The sequence below is a fragment of the Microtus pennsylvanicus genome, chromosome 13 (genome assembly GCF_037038515.1).
Source record: "Microtus pennsylvanicus isolate mMicPen1 chromosome 13, mMicPen1.hap1, whole genome shotgun sequence".
NCBI lineage: Eukaryota > Metazoa > Chordata > Mammalia > Rodentia > Cricetidae > Microtus > Microtus pennsylvanicus.
Window position 1 is genome coordinate 5,219,548 of NC_134591.1, and position 21,317 is coordinate 5,240,864.

The 21,317-nt window shown below is 41.0% G+C and overlaps 1 protein-coding gene and 1 non-coding gene across 6 annotated transcripts in view; one reads left to right on the top strand and one right to left on the bottom strand.

Moving 5' to 3' along the window:
- Positions 1 to 21,317, bottom strand: part of Astn2 (astrotactin 2) — a 997,088-nt gene that overhangs the window by 342,408 nt on the left and 633,363 nt on the right. For all 5 annotated transcript variants that reach the window (XM_075947014.1, XM_075947013.1, XM_075947012.1 and 2 more), the window contains 2 exons: positions 17,352 to 17,518; positions 1,250 to 1,438 (listed from right to left, as the gene is read on the bottom strand). In XM_075947014.1, the coding sequence (XP_075803129.1) occupies positions 1,250 to 1,438; positions 17,352 to 17,518 (356 nt within the window). The remainder of the gene's footprint in view (positions 1 to 1,249; positions 1,439 to 17,351; positions 17,519 to 21,317) is intronic.
- Positions 14,412 to 14,535, top strand: LOC142834528 (U11 spliceosomal RNA). Its single transcript, XR_012907619.1, has one exon. It is a non-coding gene; the product is annotated as a U11 spliceosomal RNA (small nuclear RNA).

Consider the following 21,317-nt stretch of genomic DNA (forward strand, 5'->3'; position numbering starts at 1 on the left):
GTGATCTATACTTTTTATTTAAAGGTGTTTTAAACTTTTGCTTCCCACTTGTGAAAAGGAACCAACAGGGTTTCACAGATTAATAGATGATAGAGTGCTGAGATCCTTAAGGCATTTGCTGAGTCAATGTTAATGGCAATTGTCATTAATATCAAAATAATAGTGGTGAAATAATCAGCAAAGTTATAATGAGAAGTAATGGTGTTTGTAGTATCAAAAACAGAAAGGATGAATTTAACATAGGCTAATTCTTAATGAAAGATGACCATACTGGCATTCCCACCACAATGGCTGTTTCTATTAAAGAGATCATGGAAGGGGTGATGATATATTGCTGCTGATTCCTGTGCTATCTATAGTGATAAGGGGGACTCTGCTTGTAATAACAGCTTACTCCCTTTCAAGAAGGCCATCTAAAATTACGTGGTCTTTTGCTATTTTAAGAGAGCCTACTTTTCCACATGGATAGAGTCTTCTCATTCTACCCTCACAGACGTTTTTTTGGAAAGTGTAAAGAATTTCCAACCCAGTTCATCCTTCCTGAATGACCTCGATGTCCTCAGTTGTTCAAGGAAGCCTTTCACGTCAGCAAGTGCTGAGTCTTTGTATAACCCAATCAAACAAAGCCATTGTTCTTTTCTTTCTCATTGACTAAATATTTCTTTTAATTACCCATGAACTGCTGAATAACTGGCACAAAAAAATGTCTTTATCTTGTTTCTAGGGTAAGAAAAGATTTCTAAGTAACTCTGTTGAGATTTGAGGAGCATGTGTATCTATGTGCTAATAGACAAATAGAGAGGGAGAAGGTGGCTGGTGATGGAGAAAGGTGTTTTAGGAGCATTGGGGAAAATGTTAAAGCAGAATGTTTCTAGGTGATTTTTAAAATATTTTTTTAAGTCACTAAATATCCTTATTTTTGAAATGTCAGAATATCATCTATAGGATACTTAGCTTCTAATAGACTGGAAGATTATATTTAAAAAAAATTCCATTAGGTGTAGTAAGAGGATGATTTAAGATTGAAATTAACATATATGCATAGACATAGAAAAATAGACGGACAGAATAAATTTTAAGTCAGTGGAAAGGTACCTGGCAGAAATATTTTGATGACTTTTAACTTTCCTTGGAGGGTATTAGCAGCATACTAGACTCTGTTGCATCCTGCCCGTCCTTCCATCCTCCCCTCCTCCAACACAGACTGCCCTGGGGACTCTAACTGTGCAAGCAGGCATCTATCCCATACCTGAAGGTCATCTGGAAGACTTGGCCTTGATTTACATGCTGGGTCCTGTTGTTGTAACCATGTAGCATCTCTCCAAAGAGGGTGTCATTGAATTTGGAGTCAGGTTTGAGGCACTTGGGTCCCTCGCAGACATCTGAGAGCATTAGACAGGACTTCCCATCTGGAGCCAGCTTGTATTCTTCCACACAACTGCATAATAAAACAGTCAAGAGTTAATTCTACATGCTAGCTTCCTCCACTGGAGGTGACCTAAAACCAGGGCCTCCTTTGCCCAAAAACAGGTCATAGTTTAAGCACAGAGACAGCTATTTTGGCTGAAATCTATCTAGGGCACAGGTGTCTGGAGAGAAGCACATTAATCCTGAAAATGGATAAATTCAAGAAAAGTCATTTGTGACATTTTAAAGGAGTCGACGGGGACACTGGCATGCACATCCACACATAAAGGAGATTTAAAAGCAGTTTTCCATGAACACACAGATTTCAAAAGTTTGACAGACCAATTCAGAGGGAATTATCAACTAGTTTCTCAAATAAGAATCTATTCCCAGTGTATCTGTCAACTGAAGTTGAATACTGTAGGAAAAATTAAAGTTTATATTGCCCTTGTAACAAAGGTGACCCATCAGGATCATGGGCAGTACGCATAGTTGGAGAAACAACCTCTCCTCATTTATCAATGTTAGTAGTCTCCCCTGGTCTCTCAGTGTCTGACGGCCAGATGAGCCCTACGCATGTCTTTGAAGCAGGGATGGGCTCCTTTGTGGACCAAAGAGACATCTGAACAGAGAGTGGAAATAAGATTCCCAATTTAAAGATGTATGCAGTGGAAAAGCGTTTTCTTACACGATGGTGCACTGCGGTGGAGGAGAGAAAAGGGAGGGAAACGGAAGTCTCCATACCTGAAAATTAACACAGAAACTAGCAATAACTGGATATATGTGCTTTCTTGATTCTTTCGTAATTATATACATAGAGTACCTGTGCATAAATTAAACATCAGGCAAGAGAATACGCTGCATAATTGGAAAGACTCAGACAAATGTATTGTTTACTGCTTGGGGGCTGTGAGCATGAGAAAGTCACTGAGTTCTTTGGTTCCCAGATAGACTTCAATGATGCTATCAAGTTCATTACTACTGTAGTAATCATGGTGTGCATCTATGTAGTAAGCCTGTCCTACTCCCTAGGCAATTCATACATCCATTTTAATGCAAAGAGTAAAATTAATATCAACCCCCATGTTGAGCACATTAGCAAAAGAAGATTTAAAGATGAAGTATATTTTAATCTGGGGCAAAGTTGGCTTTTACGTTCAGGTCTGTTTAGGTCTGTTTAGTAGCCAAGCATCTTCGTAGGCATCTTTTGTATTCCCCAAATCTTGTATTTGCTAGTTACACTTGAGGCTGGTTATAAAGTTACATTTGAATAATCACGCAGTGATTAGAGACAGTGGAGATTACATAAATTGGACTCTAAGATGACTCAGGAACTCATAGGACAAGTTAGTCTCTGTGGAGTTGTTTGGATGGAAAATGCAGCCATGGTGTTGGAACTTGCAGCTGACAGATGCTGGACAATGTAGCTATGTTCCTATAAGGTAGTTGAAGGCACTGCCAACCTGACTCAAGACACACTGGTGAAAAGTCAGGATATTCTCATGCATAAAACAAGCTGTCATTCTTTTGTGACTTCCTTCTGGTTGTTCAGTGTGCTGTGTTGAAGCTTGGTTACCTTTCCAGAGGTCACAATTTCCTGTCCAAAGTACAGCAGAGGGCTGCCAGAAGGAGGCCTTGTCCAGGATTCTTGAAGTCAGTTCCCCACCCGCCATCTTTCCCATATCTGTTAGGTACAAGTAAAGCCCACTCAGAACAGTTTCAACACAGCTGATCTGCATAGATACCACAGTGCCGAGCATATAGCAAATGTTTCGTAATGTCAAATCGCATCCAGTATCCCAGTAGGGCCCCAGTCAACATGAAGAAATGGTTTACTTAGTATAAACTGGGTAAGATACTTCTCTATCTCTTTCTTTACCCATTCATATACATACACAAATGCCTGTGCAACTATGATTAAATATATACTCGCGGTAAACATATAAACAGAATCAAAATGTGTAAAGTAAAATGTGGAACTTTATTTTCCTACTCCATACTTCCTGTACAACTGTTGTCACTATTATCTGTTATATATCCTATTAAAACGTTTCCAACTCATTCAAATATGCATTTCTATATAAATATCACATACAATATGCATAGATATATAAACAAAAACGTAGTTAATTATATACATAAAAGTTCACAACACATTTTTCTGAGATGCATTTGTACCTAACGTTGCTTGAGATTTTTTTTCAAGCCAGTGACTTATGGATCTGTCTTTAAAATGGTTATTTGGCACTGTACAATACAAACATTCCATAATGTTTTTAACTAATTTTTGTTGATAGGCACTTTGGCCATTAGTAGCTATTTGTTATTTCAAATACTGCCAGAATGAAGATCTTTGTAGATAAATCACTGTACATATGTGTGTATTTTGTAAGACAGATCCTTAGAAGAGGAATTGCTGGGTCCATGGTTTATGAATTTTAAATTTTTGATAGATCTATTAAATGACCATTGGTAGAGGCTCCATCAGTTTACAACCCCATCATTGATGAATGAGAGACTTGATTTTTCTCCATTATCCATGTTCATTGTTGGCACTCTGTGATGGGGTAAAAAACTCATTCCTCTTTGGATTTTCATTTCTCAGATGTTACATCCTTTCCTATATTTCTTTCTGTGGATGGTACTTATTTTCTGCTTTGACCATTTTCCTGGTATGGTACTTGTAGTGTGTATTTTCTGGATGGAACCTCTTTACTGTCCATATGCTTTCAAACTTTCTTCTACTCTAGGCTTGTGTTTTAATCTTGATTTTGATGTTACAGAACCCCTGTTAACTGAGATTTTCTTTGCAATGTTTGGGAAACCATAGGATAAAACATTGTCTTGTTGTATATTAATCAGGTATTTTTAACATTTTTCCATCTTTCACTACCTCATGTACATGGGATTTATTTTCTGTGCAGTGGAGTAATTATTTGCTTTATTTTTACATTTTGAGAATTACAAGCATATATATCATGAGTTAGTTTTTAATCTACCCCTACAAAATTAGTTATTTAAAATCAACAACTTTAAAAATGGTTAGACACTCACCAGAAGGGTCAATCAATTCACTAAGTGACTTGAAATGTCATTTTTATTATATACTAAGTAGGAATATACAAAAGGCATGCACAGTTAAATTTATTTTCTATTTAATGTGTCTATATTACTAAAATAGGTAGTCATGAGCCATCCAACAAGGGTGCTTTGCAGGAGCAGCTCTTAACCACTGCTCCATCTCTACCACCCCTGGTAGGACAGTTTTGTGCTGCGGATTGCTTACACTATGTCAGAGAAAGCATCTTGCACCCTCTGTTCTCTTCCTAGGCATGCACTATAGCGTATATGTAAGCTTTCCTTGTAACTGAGTGGAGGAACCATGCCATTGTATTCTGTACAGTGGTATCTGCATGGAACAGATAAGAGTCATTGCCAGACATAACCATTCAAAGTATCCTCTGATTTTGGATCCCTATCCTTTGCTATCGATGGTTTAGAGACCGTAGGATACTGGTAAGTACTGTACAATAGATGTGAGTGGCTGGATAAGAGATTCCGTGTTTATGCATGCTTCTGCTTTGGTGAAGGGTTCATTTGTTCCAGCAAGAAGGCTTATTTCCTCCTGACTATTGCAGCATCACCATGATTTAGAATCTTCAAATTTAGAAACAGAGCTTTCATGTCTATTCATCAAGTATTTTTTTTTAAAAAAACTTTTACTGAACATTCAAATTATTTTTATCATAAGGTTTCTTTCTGTTATGGAAATATTCACAGACTTTACAGGAGACACTCTACTTACAAGATTATAATCATATAGCTTGCATATTTTGGATACAGGACAACAAATTTCAATTCTGATTCTGCTTCTCAGAAGCTGTGTACCCGTGACACACACACAAAATTCCTACCCTCTCTGTACCACGTTTGCTTATATATAATGAAGTCCTTGACTTATAGAGCCACTGTACAGATGAAATGTATATGTCAAAAGAATTAATGTTTCTATTATCCTAATATTTTCCATGTCAGAAATGTTCCAGTTAGTTTTTCTATAACCATGACAGAACATTAGTACCAAAATAACTTGGGGAGGAAAGGGTTTATTTTAGCTTACAACTTTGGTCATACTCGACCACCAAGGGAAGTCAGGGAGTAAACTCAAGGCAAGAATTTAGAGGCAAGAACTAAAGCAAGTGCCATGGAAGGAATGATACTGCTTAGAGGCTTGCTCCCAGTGCCTTGCTCAGCAAGTTTTCTCACACTCTACAGGACCACTTGCCCAGAGATGGCATCACTACAGTGGAATAGGCTCTTCTACATTAAGCAAAAAACAAGAAAATGCCCCCCAGACTTGGTCCCAGGTCAATCAGATAGAGGCGATCTCTTAGCAAAAGCCCCTTTTTACCAGATGATTCCAGCTTTTGTCAAACTGACAGCACCACCAGCTAGGAAGAGGAATATGATCGCTTTTCACCTACACTTTCTCATCAGTCATTGTAGTTCCAGAAAAGCTATTACTAATTTTGGGGGCTTGACTTTGGTCCAATCAAACTAATTAGTTCTAATATGTCTACCAGCTTTGCCTAGGTGTATGGCCACATGCTTGAGAGTCAGGGTTATAGCAAATGCTGGGAAATTGTTCTTTTTGTTTAAGTTATACATATTTAAATCTCTTGTTTCTGCCTGTTTGAATTTTCTACATATTCATGACTCCAACTTGGAATTTTTGTTTTCTAATGATATAATACATTTTATCAAGACTTCCATGTGTGATACTCTAACACTATACACCATATTCTCATTAAATCTTTTACCTTTTGTGTGACTACAGTTCTGTGCTTTGTTCCCTATTTGTTCATTTCTAATGTATTTATTTGTGATACCTGCCCCTTTGAACATGCTTTCTACGTTCTATTGCTATGTCTGTTCCTTGTTCTATTTCATTTGCTTATTCTTTTGTGTCTATTCCTTTCTGCTGCTTTATTTTGCAGGTTTTTTTTCCTTCTGATTCTTGAGTCAGGTGCTTTGTTTGTTTATTTTCAGTCTTTCTGGCTCCTTAGCAAATTCCACAGAGTTTCTGACTGCGGCTTTGTCTCCAAGCCAAGTCTAACATGCAACCCTCTTTATTCTAAGGAGGGTCATTTCAGTTTGACCAACTATTCATGTCCAGGTGGTACTTAGACGACAGGTTTTTATTCTCTCCCGTCTTCTGTACCTCTGACACACACACAGAGAGGGGGGGGGAGGGGAAGGGAGAGGGAAAGAGAGAGAGAGAGAGAGAGAGAAGGGAGAGGGAAAGAGAGAGAGAGACAGAGGAGAGAGAGAGAGAGAGAGAGAGAGAGAGAGAGAGAGAGAGAGAGAGAGCAACCTCAACCACAGGTGTTGATCTGTACCTTCCGTCATGCTTGAGAGAAGGTCTCTTATTGTTGGCCATTGTATATACCAGGCTAACTAACCCTTGAGCTTCTGAGATTCTCTTTCTTGCCTTACTGTAAGGGCAGAAGGAATACAGAAAGGCAATACTGTGTCAGGATGTATGCAGGTTTGAACATCTAAATTAAGACCCTCCACCGAGACATTGCCACATCCCCAAAGACATGATGCTTTTGTTTTGTTATTTTTCTTAAATTTCCAAATTGATCTGTTTCCTTTTCATTGTTGATTCATAATAGTATAAGATCCCAGTCTGAGAAGGTAGCATGCATAATGTACTTTGGAAAGTTCATTGAAATTTCACAGTGGTTTACTTAAGGGAGACACAGGTATCAAGTTCTGATTTTGGAGCTAATTGCTCCTGAGTTCAAATAGAGGCTGTGTTATGACCATCTATATGACCTGATAATGTCTATAAACTTTTCTGGGTTCAGTGTCATAGTCTATTAAATGAGAATAATTGCAACCCTCAGGGGGCTGATGTGAGAATTAGAGATACCTTAGAGACAGTATAATATGGCACTTTTCATATAACAGCAAACAGTGTATCACCCACTGTACTTGTCATGAGTATTGTCATTCACCTATACTAGGCCAGTTATGCTTTCTAGGGAGTGTAAATCCTAGCTTCTAGCTCCTCTCTAGATCCAGGTTTTCTAAAGCTGCAATTGACTCTTCATTCCTTTCCCCTTGTTTGTCAAAATATAAAATTAGGAACTTTTTATGCGCTGTTTATTAGGAATGGATGATATGTACAATTTATATTGTTATATATGTAACTAATATATATATATATAATACATAAGCAACATAAGTGCATTGCACATATGCAATCTACATATGGAAAGCTCAGTCCTGTATCCACAAGAGCACATTATATAGATTACCTGACTTGCTACTTACAGCCTATGATAGATGTATTGAACCAGTGGTTAACCAGTCAGTGACTCTATTAGGGGGTTGTGAAACCACTGCGAGGTAGGGACTAGTGGGAAAGAAAGTGATGCCGCTCGGGTGAGATACTGAGATCCTAGCCCTTCTTTCTGTTTTTGCTTTCCTACTGTCATCAAGTAAGCGACCTGTGTCTGTGTCACATTCACTTGCCTATCATATTCTGTGCCGTGGGTGACATACCCAATGGAGTAAAGCTAAGTATTTACAGATTGAAACCTCAAAGTTCCTGAGTTCAAATAAGCCACACTGTAGTCAAATAAGATAAGTCCTTAGGAGACAGCTACAAAGGGAGTATTAGCTTCCAGCAGCTGGAAAGTATGGGAGGAAGATTACTATAAAGTCTCCAAAATGTAACCATCCCTGCTCATGCCTAGATTTGAGGAATTCTGTCAGCTGGGGCTGTGCGGGTAATAAACTTGCATTGTTCTTAGTCACTGGGTTTGTGGGGACTCACTACAAACCCAACAGTGGGAGCTTCACTCTCATAGAGGAGTACTGCCCTGCTCTCACTGCCAAAGGAAAAAACCAAGGATTAGAGAGCAGAAGGGGCTATTCAACACATGTGAGGAGATGGACCCAGGGTGTCGTACCTGAAGCTCTGCCTGATTATATGTGGATACGAGTCTATGTGCACAATTTTAGCATCAAAACTTCACATCACAGGGACTTATCTTTTGCTTCGGGGTGGAAAAGGATTATGGTTCAGCAAGACAGGAAGAAGAGAAAGAGAAAACAAAACAGCCTGGGGTAATCTCCGCAAGACCCTTATAGACACAGGGCAAAAAACCAGATTCACTAAAGCAAATGATCCTGCAAGTTGTGAAATGTGAACAAGACTCTCCCTCAGGGCACCTTAGCACACAGAAAGATTTATGGGAAGGTCTGTTTAGCTGCTGTTTGCTTTTTAAATCTTATTTCTGTATGATGCCACATAATTATACAGCTTCTTCAGAACATTCTGTTGTCGGGGAGGCTTTTCTTACAGACATTTGAAAGAGCGTGGGCTCACAGGAAAACAGCCAAGATCCGCATGAAATTATATATTTATGCATATGCCAAATGCAAAACATAAAATAGGCACGGGCACAGAGTGGGCATTCTAACTGAAAGCGATGCCTACACTTCCTTTAATATGCTTGTCACATCCGAGGTGTCAGAGAGCGCATAGGGATTTGTAAGGAGCCCCATGAAACTGTCTCTGTTTCTGGTCAACAGCCTGCTTGCTTATTTAACCTTCATAGTAATATGGACATGTGAGCACTTTCATTCTTGCATTGCCAGTAAAAATTTGAGGCTTGGGATACCTGACTTCTTTGACCAAGGTCACATGACTACCTGGGAAAACAAGGACCCTGACACTTGTCATCTTAATCCAAATCCACTGTTCTTACACCTTAGCAAAAAATGCCATCTCTAATCATCTTGGGTTTTCAAAGAAAAAAAAAACCCAGAAACCTACAGAAAACAGTCAAATTTTCAAAACACATACTTTTTACTTTTGTTTTTGTGATTTTTGGATTGTTTATTCCATCATTTCTCAATGGTTTATGGGGCTAATAAAATTATTTACTGAAATACTAGAAAATATTTCTTAAAATAAAGAAGGGAATAAAATACTTACAGAAAGATTGAAAATAAAAGAAGTGAAGGCTAAACGGAATGGAAGAAAATGCACACCAGAGACTTGGACCAATATAGGGATGAACTCAGAATCTGATGACCATGGTAACACAGGAACAGGCTCGCTTTCGCTCACTCAGCAGGGTCAGTAGCCATGGGCAGAGACTGGACAATATAGGGATGAACTCAGAATCTGATGACCATGGTAACACAGGAGCAGGGTCAGTAGCCATGGGCAGAGACTTGGACCAATATAGGGATGAACTCAGAATCTGGTGACCATGGTAACACAGGAGCAGGGTCAGTAGCCATGGACTTCAACAGCATCATTCCCACTAGTTAGCATTACAGGAGCCTCTCTTAATTGAAATCTCAGAATTGGCCCATTGTTAACCAAAATGAATACCTGTAATTTTTTTTCCCATATAGTCTTGGTCCTAATGTTTTACTTAAAGAAAAAGGTAAGTTTGTTGAGAAAAAAATCATTTTGGAAGTAATGTACTCAAGTATATTTGGGAAAAGATGAAAGAAAGCAAAGAAAAAGGAGGAGCGGGAGAAAGAAAAAAGAAGAGAAATGAAAGGGGATGGAGTGAAAGGGAGAAAGGAGGAAGGGAAGGATGACAACTTCCACTGGATGCTCAAGGCTAATTAAATATTATAATTTCCTCTCTTCAAGTATAAGAAACACTAGCATTTCACACTAGGGAAGGAAAAGAATAACACTTCAACTCTGTCAAAACCATTAGCAAAGCGTTAATTTGGAAATGCATGCATTTTACTATGAACATACATTTCTCTGCAGTAGAACACATCATAGCACTGTCTACCCACAGACCCATGAGAAACCTGAAGGACAGACTTTCCTCAATGAGCCTCACACTCAGCTGTTTCATGTTTTTTAAACCTTGGGCCACTTTTCAGAACCAGCATTTCCCATAGCCTATAAGAAAGTGCCTTTCAAAACCCATAGGAAGACTTTATGTCTTTCCCTCAATGTGCTGATAATTTGAAAATGTTTAATGAACAGCACAATGCTGTAATATTTGATAAGAATTTGGCATCAGGTAATCAGATATATCTCAGTTGTCTAACTTGCTGAGACCCTAGATTTCATCCCAATACTAGAAGTTCCCCTCTAGCATGTAGGCATCCAATGTTAACTCAGTGCTGTGATTCGAATGTAAAATGTCCCCTGTGAGCTCATGTATTAAACATTTAGTCTCTTGCTGGAGGTGCTGTTTGGGAAGGGTCTGGAACCTTCAATAGCCTGTGCCACTCCCTCCTCTTTCTGTTCATTATCTGCATCCAGGGAACCAATGTGATCAGCTGCCTCAAGCTCCTGCCACCAAAACTTCTCACTAAGGATGGATTGTGTCCCCTTTAACGTAGAGCCATAATAAACCCCCCTTCTCTGTAGTTGCTTCCTGTTTAGTTTTGGGTCAAAGCACTAAGCAGAGTGTCTAATATGGTTAGAGGTAGCGTCTACATCCTCCAGCTCAGATGCAAAGCGAGAGAGCTCTGTTCTAGCCCATTGGGCAGAAAGTGTCACAAAACTAGGGCTTGAGTGGATGACTCTACAGTGCTCACAATCAAATCATGTGTCTCTAGTCCCTAGTTCAGTATTGTCTAAATCCAGCGCAGACATTAGTTTGGGGAATGAAAATCAGGAATTCCCATTAGCTGCAGATAGTACTCACATGCATTTGTCTCCTCTCCCTCTCCAAATCTTGTCAACAGAACATTCAACCCAAAGGACAATTAAGATGATCTGAGGATGGCGTGTTTCAGAGCCCAGGTGTGTAAATTCACTTTCTTTTAAACCAACTTCTAAGATCAATTTATCTCATCTGTCTGAGTGTTTTGTCTGCATGTATGATTTTAAGAAACACATGTGCCTGATGTTCACGGAGGTCAGACAAAGACACCAGATCCCCTGGAACTGGAGTTATAAATGGCCACAAGATACCATGTAGGTTCTGAAAAACAAACCTGGGTCCTCTAGCGGAGCCACAAGTGCTCACACCATAAATACATTTTCATTGAAGTTGGACTTGAGAAATACTTGGGATAGTTCTAAGTCCTAAATTTTCCACTGAGAAGTAGTTTATGTGGCTGTGAGCCTTGATTTTCTTTCTAGCCACCCCGAGAAATATGGAAGCTCCAAAGCTGTTGAAGAAACTCTCACCATTATTTACAAGGGAACAAATGGATAAACATCTCAGTTAATAACACCAAGAAATTACACACCCCCACAGCAGATTAAAAAAACAAACAGCAGAATCTTTTCCTCAGGAAAAGATAACTACATAATCGCCTGTATTGTTTTCATGTGTTTTTTTAACTGTTTACTTCCATTGCCAAGGAGCACAAAGCTAAATTCGTTCTGTTGAGTGATTTTCTGCTGTCAGACTCCCAACACTATTTTCTCTCCTCCCCTTTCATTCCTTAGACATACTCCTGCTTAACTCTATCTTTATATTAGCAACTTACAAAAAATGTATTAGATTTATGTGGATAAAATTAAGTTCTCTTGGAAATGTGTGGTAGACATTGTAAACACACCCACACAAACATAAATGCAGTTGCTAGGCAACTTGCTGGGGTCTTCTCATAAGGGCAGTGTCTCCCCATGTATAAGATTCAATCTAAATGTTTCAGATTAGAGTCCAATTGGAGTCATTGGACCTACCCCAAAGCTCTGCCAGCCACAATGGTTACCTGGCCTCTGCTCTATTCCCATCCATCAGGACCAAGCAAGGACTCAACAACCTGTGCTCAGTACTCTACTTGTTCTTGGTGGGCAAGAACTTGTGATCAGTGCTTCACTACATTGTTAGCATCTAATAAAATCCCAAACACAGAGAGGACACAAGGAAGCCCTTGAGTCAAGCCTTAGAAAAGAGTAGCGCAGATACCGCAGGGGTTGGAATGAGAGTGACTCCCATATGTCCATACTGCTTGAGAAGAATTAGGAGGTAGAACCTTGCTCTAGCTGGTGTGCCCTTGGGATAGACTTTATACCCATGTTCCCCCCCCCGCCCCCCCCCCCGCTTATGGATCAGGATGCAGCTCTCAGCTACTTCTCCAGCACCAAGCCTGTCTGCTGCCATGTTCCCTGCCATGTTGATACTGGACCAAACTTCTGACACTGTACAAAAGCCCCCAGTTAAACACTTTCTTTTATAAGAGTTGCCTTGGCCATGGTGCCTCTTCACAGCAACAGAACAGTGACTTAGACGGGCACTCAGGTGGCTAAAAAATAGCTCCTTTTCTCAAAGGGTCCATAGTTTTATGATACAACTAAAACACATAAGTCAGGAATACAGGAGGGGTTCCCTAGATAGGAAACTGTGACAGGATGTGTTGTTCTGGCAAGAGACAGGCAATCTGGGCAGTTAACCAGAGATCTAGGCTGTAAGCTATGTCCAGGTATCATGAGTAAAATTAGGTTTGCCTCAAATGGTACTCATGGTAGTGCACACCAGTAATCCAAAGCTTGGGAGGTGGAAATATGGAAAAGCTGGAATTTAAGGTTTTCTCTGGCTACATAGTTAGCCCAAAGCCAGCTTGGGCTCCATGGGATCCTACCTCACTCCCCTCCCTGAATTACAGGTAAACGAAAGTATTCCTCTCCTTTACCAGACAATGGGTAGAAATGAAAAAAGTTTAGATTATTAACTATATAGTTTATTGAATGCTTCATTCTGTATGCCAGTCTCCATAATTATATGCCCATATATAATATATTAGACACAAAAACACAAGAATGACAAGGAGAAAAGATCTATATGTTCTCTGATCCCACTTGGTAAATATGGAGTCATAATTTTTTTCTTTTTCATTGCACTACACATTTTTCTCCATTCCCCTCTTTTCTTCCCCCTTTCCTTCTACCCTCTCCTGTGACCTCATGCTCCCAATTTACTCAGAAGATCTTGTCTTTTTCTCCTTCCTATTCAGATCCATGTATGTATCTCTTAGGGTTCTCTGTTGTCCAGGTTCTCTGCAGTTGTGAATTGTAGGCTGGTTTTTCTTTGTTTTATATCTAAAAGCTACATGTAGTGAGTACATATTATATTTGTCTTTCTTGGTCTGGGTTACCTCACTCAATATGTTTTTTTCCTAGATCCATCCATTCGCCTGCAAATTTCAAGATGTCAGTATTTTTTTTTTTACCAGTGAATAGTACTCCCTTGTATAAATATACCACATTTTCCTTATCCGTTCTTCAGTTGATTGGCATTTAGGTTATTTCCAGGTTTCAGCTATTACAAATAATGCTGCTATGAACATAGTTAAGCACATGTCCTGTAGTATGAATGAGTTTCCTTTAGTTACCCAAAAGTGGTGCTGCTGGTTCTTGAGGTAGATTGTTTCTGGCGATCTCTCAGAAAACTGAGACATAATTTAAGTAGTCTTTATTTGAAAGCTTTGATATTATTACCCAGTACTGAGGTAACAGTATATCTCATTCATGAATTCTATGATGTTTAGGAGAACTTGCTGAAGAAGATGTTGCTTGCCTTAAAAATAGAAAGTAGGTGGTGGTGGTGCATGTCTTTAATCCCAGCACGCAGGAGATAGAGGAAGGTGGATCTCTGAGTTTGAGGCCAGCCTCATCTACAGAGTGAGTTCCACAGAGAAACCCTGTCTCTCTCAACAAACAAGCGAACAAACCAAAAAAAGACTATAAGGTGACAAAGAGATGGCCAGGCTAAAGGACCAGGGGTACAAATGTGATGCTCTAGGTGCAGGGAGAAGTGGGGTTGCAGAGAGAACAGCATCAGAACTGTAGAGGCTGGCACAGTAGGTGCAGCATAGAAAGAGGGACGTATGGGAAATGTTAAATGAAAAGGTCAAATGAGCAATGTCTTACGTTGATTTACATCCAGAACTTTAAAAATAATTGCAAGTTGAGTGCCCACTGTGTGCTGACTCTGTTCTGAATGCTGGATGCAGAGCGGGAAGCACGATATAAAATTCAGTCATTAGGAAAGGGCTGCTGTCGTGGTGGCACAGGTAGAAGACTTGTTTGCTCTGCATGCAGAATCGACTTCAAGAGATTTCAAAAGCCTAATTTTTGGTACCTGGACAGCTGATGATCGTTGGTATCAAAAACAAACAAATAAACAAACAAAAATCCAGTCAGAGACCACTTAAATGCTACAGCTTTCTACCTATTGAACTAATAATTAGACAACTTGCCGAGTCCTTCATCCCGCGGGCCAGTCTCCCTTCTTGCGTAATTTTTCTTAATTCCCCACAATTGTGTACAGGCACTTTTGGTCCTACATTAAAGAGCAGAGGCTCAAAGACATCGAGTCACTTCTCCAAGATCACATGACTGGTTATATTCAGGGCTGGCAACCGATAGCAGATCTGTCTTTCCTGAGACTGGACCCACACAGCCTAGGTTGGAATCCCTATGCCTACCAATCACCAGCTACGTGACCTGGGGCCGGCTACTGAGTCCGGGCACCCTGTGCGTGGCTTTCTAGTCAGTAAAGTAGAAATCATAACTGCTCCTTTCTGCAGAGTCATCAGGAGCAGTAACCGAGCAGTCACTGAGACACCTAAGCAGTGCTGCTGGTACCAACCCGGCTGCAAGCACACTGTTTCAGCCTTAGAAAGGTCATAGAGCTTTACGCCGAGTTGAACAAGCGAGGGTCTGTTCTGTTTACCCTGCTTAGTTCAACAGCGTCTTACTTCTCTCCCCGCCAAGTCTCTCACAAGCACCTGCTAATAGCCTTCATTGTTTACAGTGCTTCTAACAAGTGTGGGTAGCTTCTCATTTGCATCTTTAATAGACAATTCCCAAAGCTGTGGAAACTACTGTTGGTTTTAGAAAGCCTGTATTCCGTTTCCTTTTGTCCTGTTTACCAACAGTGAAGGGGCTCTAACAGCTTGCCCACGCTTTAATCCAATCTTGTTTAACACTCTCACAGAAATTTCATGGCACGAAAGGTCACTAAGTCCAGTTTCCCAGACCAGCAGAGTGAAGCTGAGGAAGGGGCGAGCAGAGGTCATCAGGCCATGTGGTGTGGTTACAGTGCCCCGCTCAGCACGTAGCTCGGAGGCTCTTTCAGCGGTGTAGACAACGCATCATCCCCTATGCAACCACACACAGAGAGACTGCTCTGCTTGTGTTACAGAGGAGAAGAATGAGGTCTCATCCACCAAAGGCCACCTAGTAAGGAGGCCACAAGCTCCATTACCAATGCTATGACTTCGAATGTGTTGCTTAGCAGGACAGTAAGACAAGCTCTGCTTCATACTTCCCACAACCATCTTTCTACTGAGACAGGAAACATCAGCGTTACAGACGAGGAGGCATGGGAGTCCTGAGAGGCTACCGCCTAAAGGACAGAGGTGGTCCTGGGAATCTGTCTATTAAATCCAAGGCGCCCCGCGGTGCACACTGGGTAGAAGGCAGTGCTGGTTTCTGAAGTCAAAATCCATTACTCCCCTGGCTGCCGCTGTGACTGTTGTTATTTTCTGCAGAACACTCTCCCACAAAGTGCATTGAGAGGAAAATAACAATGATAAGAACACAGCTGATTCCGTATGCAAGCCCGCAGATCTGAATCCATGCATAATTTACTCAACACTGCCTGGCAGTCACTTAAGCTGAGGAGAGACTGCCATAAATTCAGGTCTGCGTACGCTAATTTATTTCTTATTTATTTTATCAATGCATATCTACAGCCTCCAGCGAGCTGCTTCAACACCTGCTTGAAGGCACCGGCAGCCCCGAGTTCGAGCAGAGCAGAAAAGGGGACCCTGAAATAAGTATGTAACTCTGTCCTAGAACCATGAAAGCTAAATTAATTTTCTGGTAAACTGGGATGAAAGCCCTGCCTGCTACCACCTTCTGTCTGTGAGGCACAGGACTGTAAAGGTGGCTGAGCATAATGCGCTGCTTTGCTTGGTAATGAGAGTCTGGTGTACTTCTTACAGGAATCACAGTCCTCTTTGGGTGACACCAAGGCCAAGGTGAGCAAATCAGAGAGGGAACACAAATCAGAGAGGAAAAACAAAACTTCTGCTACTTTCTTGAGAGGTTACTGAGGGGCAAGCACCACTCTAGGCAAGGTTGCAGCTCAAGTGTAGTCACACGGCCTCTCGGAAGAAACATCGTTCACCCTGGGTGTGAGAATAGCATCTTTCCCAGGTAGGTACACTGCAGCCTAGAGAGAGAACAGAGGCCATGGAAAAGGGAACCTGAATGTCTTCTCTTCATTTTTTTTCTTCTTTTTTTTTCTCCTCTTCATTTCTTATGTTGAGTTCTAAACTCATTTTGTTTGGTTGGGGATGTAGTTCAGTGGCAGAGCAAGTCCTGGGTTCAATGCCAAACCTTCTCCAAACAATAACAAAGGAAAAATGAAAAAAATAGAAGTAGTAGCTAAAGCGCCCGGGCTTGAACTTTCCAGGAGCCAGAAGCTGTCGAGAAGCTCTTCGTCTGTGATTTGTTTAACTTGCGCCACTCCCCAGTAGTTGTCCCACTTAGATGGACATAGGGCCAGGACAGGCCAAACAGTAAAACCCCAAACTGCTGAGTCCCGTAGTTTGCAACCTGGCAGAGCCAATGTGTGTACTTATACATACACCTTCAACATCCCTGACTCTGTCTCTATGTACATTGATGGGACTGCAAGAAAGTCAAGAGAAAGGTCAGGGACACAGGCCGGAATGGAACAACATCTGTACCTTAGAAAGAGGCTTAGACATGAGCGTATGTACTCCTCATTCACTGTCAGTTTTCTCACTCATTTGTTTTTTTTACACACCCAACGGGGTATGAATCAAAAGAAGAAAAAGGCCATGTCCCTGCAGGTCAGCCCTAGCCTGCTCAGGCAGCATTTCCTGAGCATTTGTTCACAGATCCCCTAGAGTGATAAGGGAGTTCCTGGACCGTGGAGTTGGAGACTTACCCGCAGAACATGAAGATGGTGCTGGAGGTGGCATCGTAGGGCAAAGGCAGTGTCTGCTGCAGGCAAAGTTGCTCACACCCTCCGTTAAAGCCATCGGAGCAATCAATGCCCTTGGAGTGATCATAGCATCCTGAGCCATCCTTCATGGGTTTCAGTTCTTCAGGACACTGTTTAGGGAGAAGACAACAGGGTGGTTATGGTTCAGGAGATGACAGGTTCCATCTTTCACCTCAGACAGATGGGGACCAGACTCTTATTTGAGCCATTGAGAACAGTATTGCCTGGGATAACATTCTTTCCTTCTGTAACCTTCTTACCTGGCAGGAAATAGGGCTCTCACGGTCTTCTTCACAATTCTTCACTGAATTGTGATACCAAATGAGCATAATATTGTCAAGATACTGAGGACACAGTTTCCATAGAAACATTCTCTAAATCTCACTAATGTCAACAGTGCTAGTACCATTTATAATTATTGCCTGAGCCAGGTATCTTGTTATGATAGTCACCTAAAAAGGCTTCTAGGTATATTTAAAAAAGCAAACAAAGCAGTAATATGATTTTAAATTCCAGTTGCTCTTGCTGTGTGACCTTAGGTGAGGTACTACCCTCTCTGAGTTTCAGTGTTGTGTCTATAAAAGGGGCACAGTGTAACTGCAGATTAGATGTAAAGCTTTAATATGAAGCATAAGCATGAAAGCACACCTCATTTTAGCTTCTGTCCCACAATTAATACTCAAAAATGTGTAGTACCTTTCTATATTAGCTTCATCTCTTTTGCATCCTTGTCCCCGGAGCCCTAAGTGAGCAACTTGTATGCTCACAATAATGTGAGAGACTCCTAACCAGTGTGGCTTCTCTATACTGTCTTCTATGTGGTCACTGAAATGGTTTTCCTAAACAGTACCATGCCTCAGCATCTGTGAATAAGTGAGTCTGCAAATGCTTTGATTTTACTAAAATTAATAATAGACAATGATAGACCACTACATACTGCAAGTCCTCCATCAGCCATGTACACATCCTTGCATAGAACTCTCAATCCCTAAGCAAACCCCAGCAGTTCCCACCTTCTTAGGACCTCGGCTGTATTATATTTTTCTATGTGTCTTGTTGCTTTGGATCCCTGTAAATGGGAAATCTTGTGTTGAAGTTCATCTGCCTATTAATTCCCATTATTCAATGGGCTAAGCTCATCTCCAGATCCACTGAGGGAGAAGCAATCCCAATGCCCTTGCCTTCTGAACAAGATACCAAGTTTCCACATCAGTCACCTTGCTGTCATTTAACTAAGAAAATAGCCAGCCTCTTTGTCTATCCATAGACGTCACTGATTAAAATACCCCTCCTTGCCTCGCCTGACAGCTCTACAGACACCTCCTCACCATCCGAAAATTATAGGAACAACACACACATCCACATTAATTTCTAAAAACCACCACAATACAAAAGGAGGTCATCTCTCCTGGAAATTACATTTTCCTCAGTATGATGTGTAATTACAAATGCACAAGAGAGTTCTTGGGGACGTTTGAGCTGGTGCCAGCAAGGGTGATGGAGAAACTAGGTTATAAATGGCCTTTGTCAAGCGCAGAAAGACTATCAAACTGCTGCATTTTGTGCTTACAAAGAAAAATCAATTTTGCATGTGAGTGAGGTGCTGTACATATTAATACAAGCTCAGGAGAGGCCTGGCCTGTTTCTGAACATCAACAATCCAGCAGAAGGGCACTGATCACGTGGTTGATCAAGACCAGTTGTTCTCCTGGGGGCTGAGTTCTGCCCACCTGGTAATATTCAGAAACAAGTGCTGAGTTTTCTCCTCAAAATAACACGAGATACATGGCATAAGGCATTTGTCAAAGTTCTTTCCACCCCTTTCTGACTCCCATTTCTTTTGTTCTTTCAATGGATGTTTTAGTTTGTTTGTTTTGTTTGTGTGTGTGTACATGTGTGCATGTTTTCTTCACCAAGTTACCCATTCTTATGTCTTTAGTCCTTACAAAAAACCACAAAAGGGAACTGACAATGGGTCTTGAAGATATGTGTCTACCACAAACCCCAGAAACTGTGAATGTTACCATCCATGGTAAAGACTTTGCAGGTGCAATTAAGAAAAAGCTCTTGTGATTATTTTGGATTTTACAGGGTAATCTAAATGTCACCACAAATGCCTTAGAAATAGGAAGATGCACGGAGAAATTGCACTCACAATAGGAGGCAGTGCGAAGACTTGTAGCTGATCAGAGGACTGAGAACAAGTGTGTGTTGTGTGCTTGGCCCTAAGTGGACAGCTATATCACACCCATCCCTCAAACTCAAGGAGTATCACAGAAGAGGTGATAGAATTCTAGAACAAAAGTGGAGGATGGGGCCGAGTGCTGTGAGATGCTGACTTCTAGATGCCATGACTTATGAACTCAACAGAGCTGTGATTATCTGCATACAACCTGGCTTAAGATCAGCCAGTATTGATGGGCAAGAAGTTCACCGCTAGCTGAGAAGGCTATTGGTAATTGAAGGCTGTTTGGAAAGGAGGGTTCATTTTTCTTCAGGTATGTGACCACTAGTAGGTTACCCATGTACATGTGGGAAGCACTAATTAGTCTCAGCATGTTATTGAAAAAGTAGAAGAGAACATGAGGTGGGAGGGGGTTGTGGATGGGAGGTTCTGAGGAAATGGAAAGAAAATTAGGGCTGTCTCTGATAGATACACTGTACATATGTATGAAACTGTGAGTATCTATACCCACAGAGGATAAGTCAATGTGCAGGTGAAGACACAGAGGGATGCAATGTGGCCATGAGTCAGAACTGTTGGGGCCACCAGGAGCCGGAAGAAGAAATGCAGAAATCCTCTCCTGGGGCTTCCAGTGGGAGCAGCACCTATCTATCAGCAGCTTGAGTTGAGATTGTTGTCTTACAAAAGAGTTAGAGAATGCAAGGTGTTGTTTTCAGTCACCCAGCCTGTAATTCCCTTCAGTAACCAGAGGAGACATAGATGGATACTGTCACTGTTTCCATTTACAGATGAGGAAAGTGAAGAGGTTACACAATCAGTGTGGGAAAGGGCAGGGCTTCCTGCTGTTTTCAACTCTGTAGCTCTTAAATGAATTTTGGGTGTGGTAGTTAATCTTGATTGTAAACTTAATTATATTGAGATTAGCAAAGCCATGTATGTCTTTAAGGATATTTCTAAGGAAGGATTTGATCATGATGGCAGTGATCAAATTATTGGTTTAAACCACTGATACATCCAAAATTTGAATATTGTATTTAGAAGTGGGGATGTTGTGGAAAACTGTACTAAACCAGAGGAAGTAGACTACCGAGGCACACCTCTGAAGGTTGTGTCTCTGTTTTGCCCTTTTCCTTCACTCTCTCAGCTCCCTGACTGCTGTGGTAAACAGCTTTTCCTCACCATGCCCTTTTATCATAATGTTCTACAGGACTGCAGTCAGAAGCCATGGAGACAGCTGTGATGTAGGAGGGTCATCTGTGTTATTTCCATTGGTTAATAAAGAAACTGCCTTGGGTTTTGATAGGACAGCAGCTTAGATAGGCAGAGTAGACAGAACAGAATGCTGGGAAGAAGGGAAATGAGTCAGACACCATGATTCTTCAACCCGAGATGGATGTAGGCTAGAATCATTCCCGGTAAGCCACCACCTTGTGGTGCTACACAGATGATTAGAAATGGGTTAATCAAAATGTGAGAGTTAGCCAATAAGAAGCTAGAACTAATGGGCCAGGCAGTGTTTAAAAGATTACAATTTGTGTGTTGTTATTTTGGGGTATAAGGTAGCCAGGCAGCTGGGAGCAGGGCAGCAGGAACTCAGTCTGCTGTTCCTTCTACACAGCTGATCCTGGACTGCATCCTCTGATACCATGACCTGTAATAAACATTTCCTCTTTTAAGTTGTTTCTTGGGAGTATTTTTCTCAATAACGAAAAGCTGAGAGACAT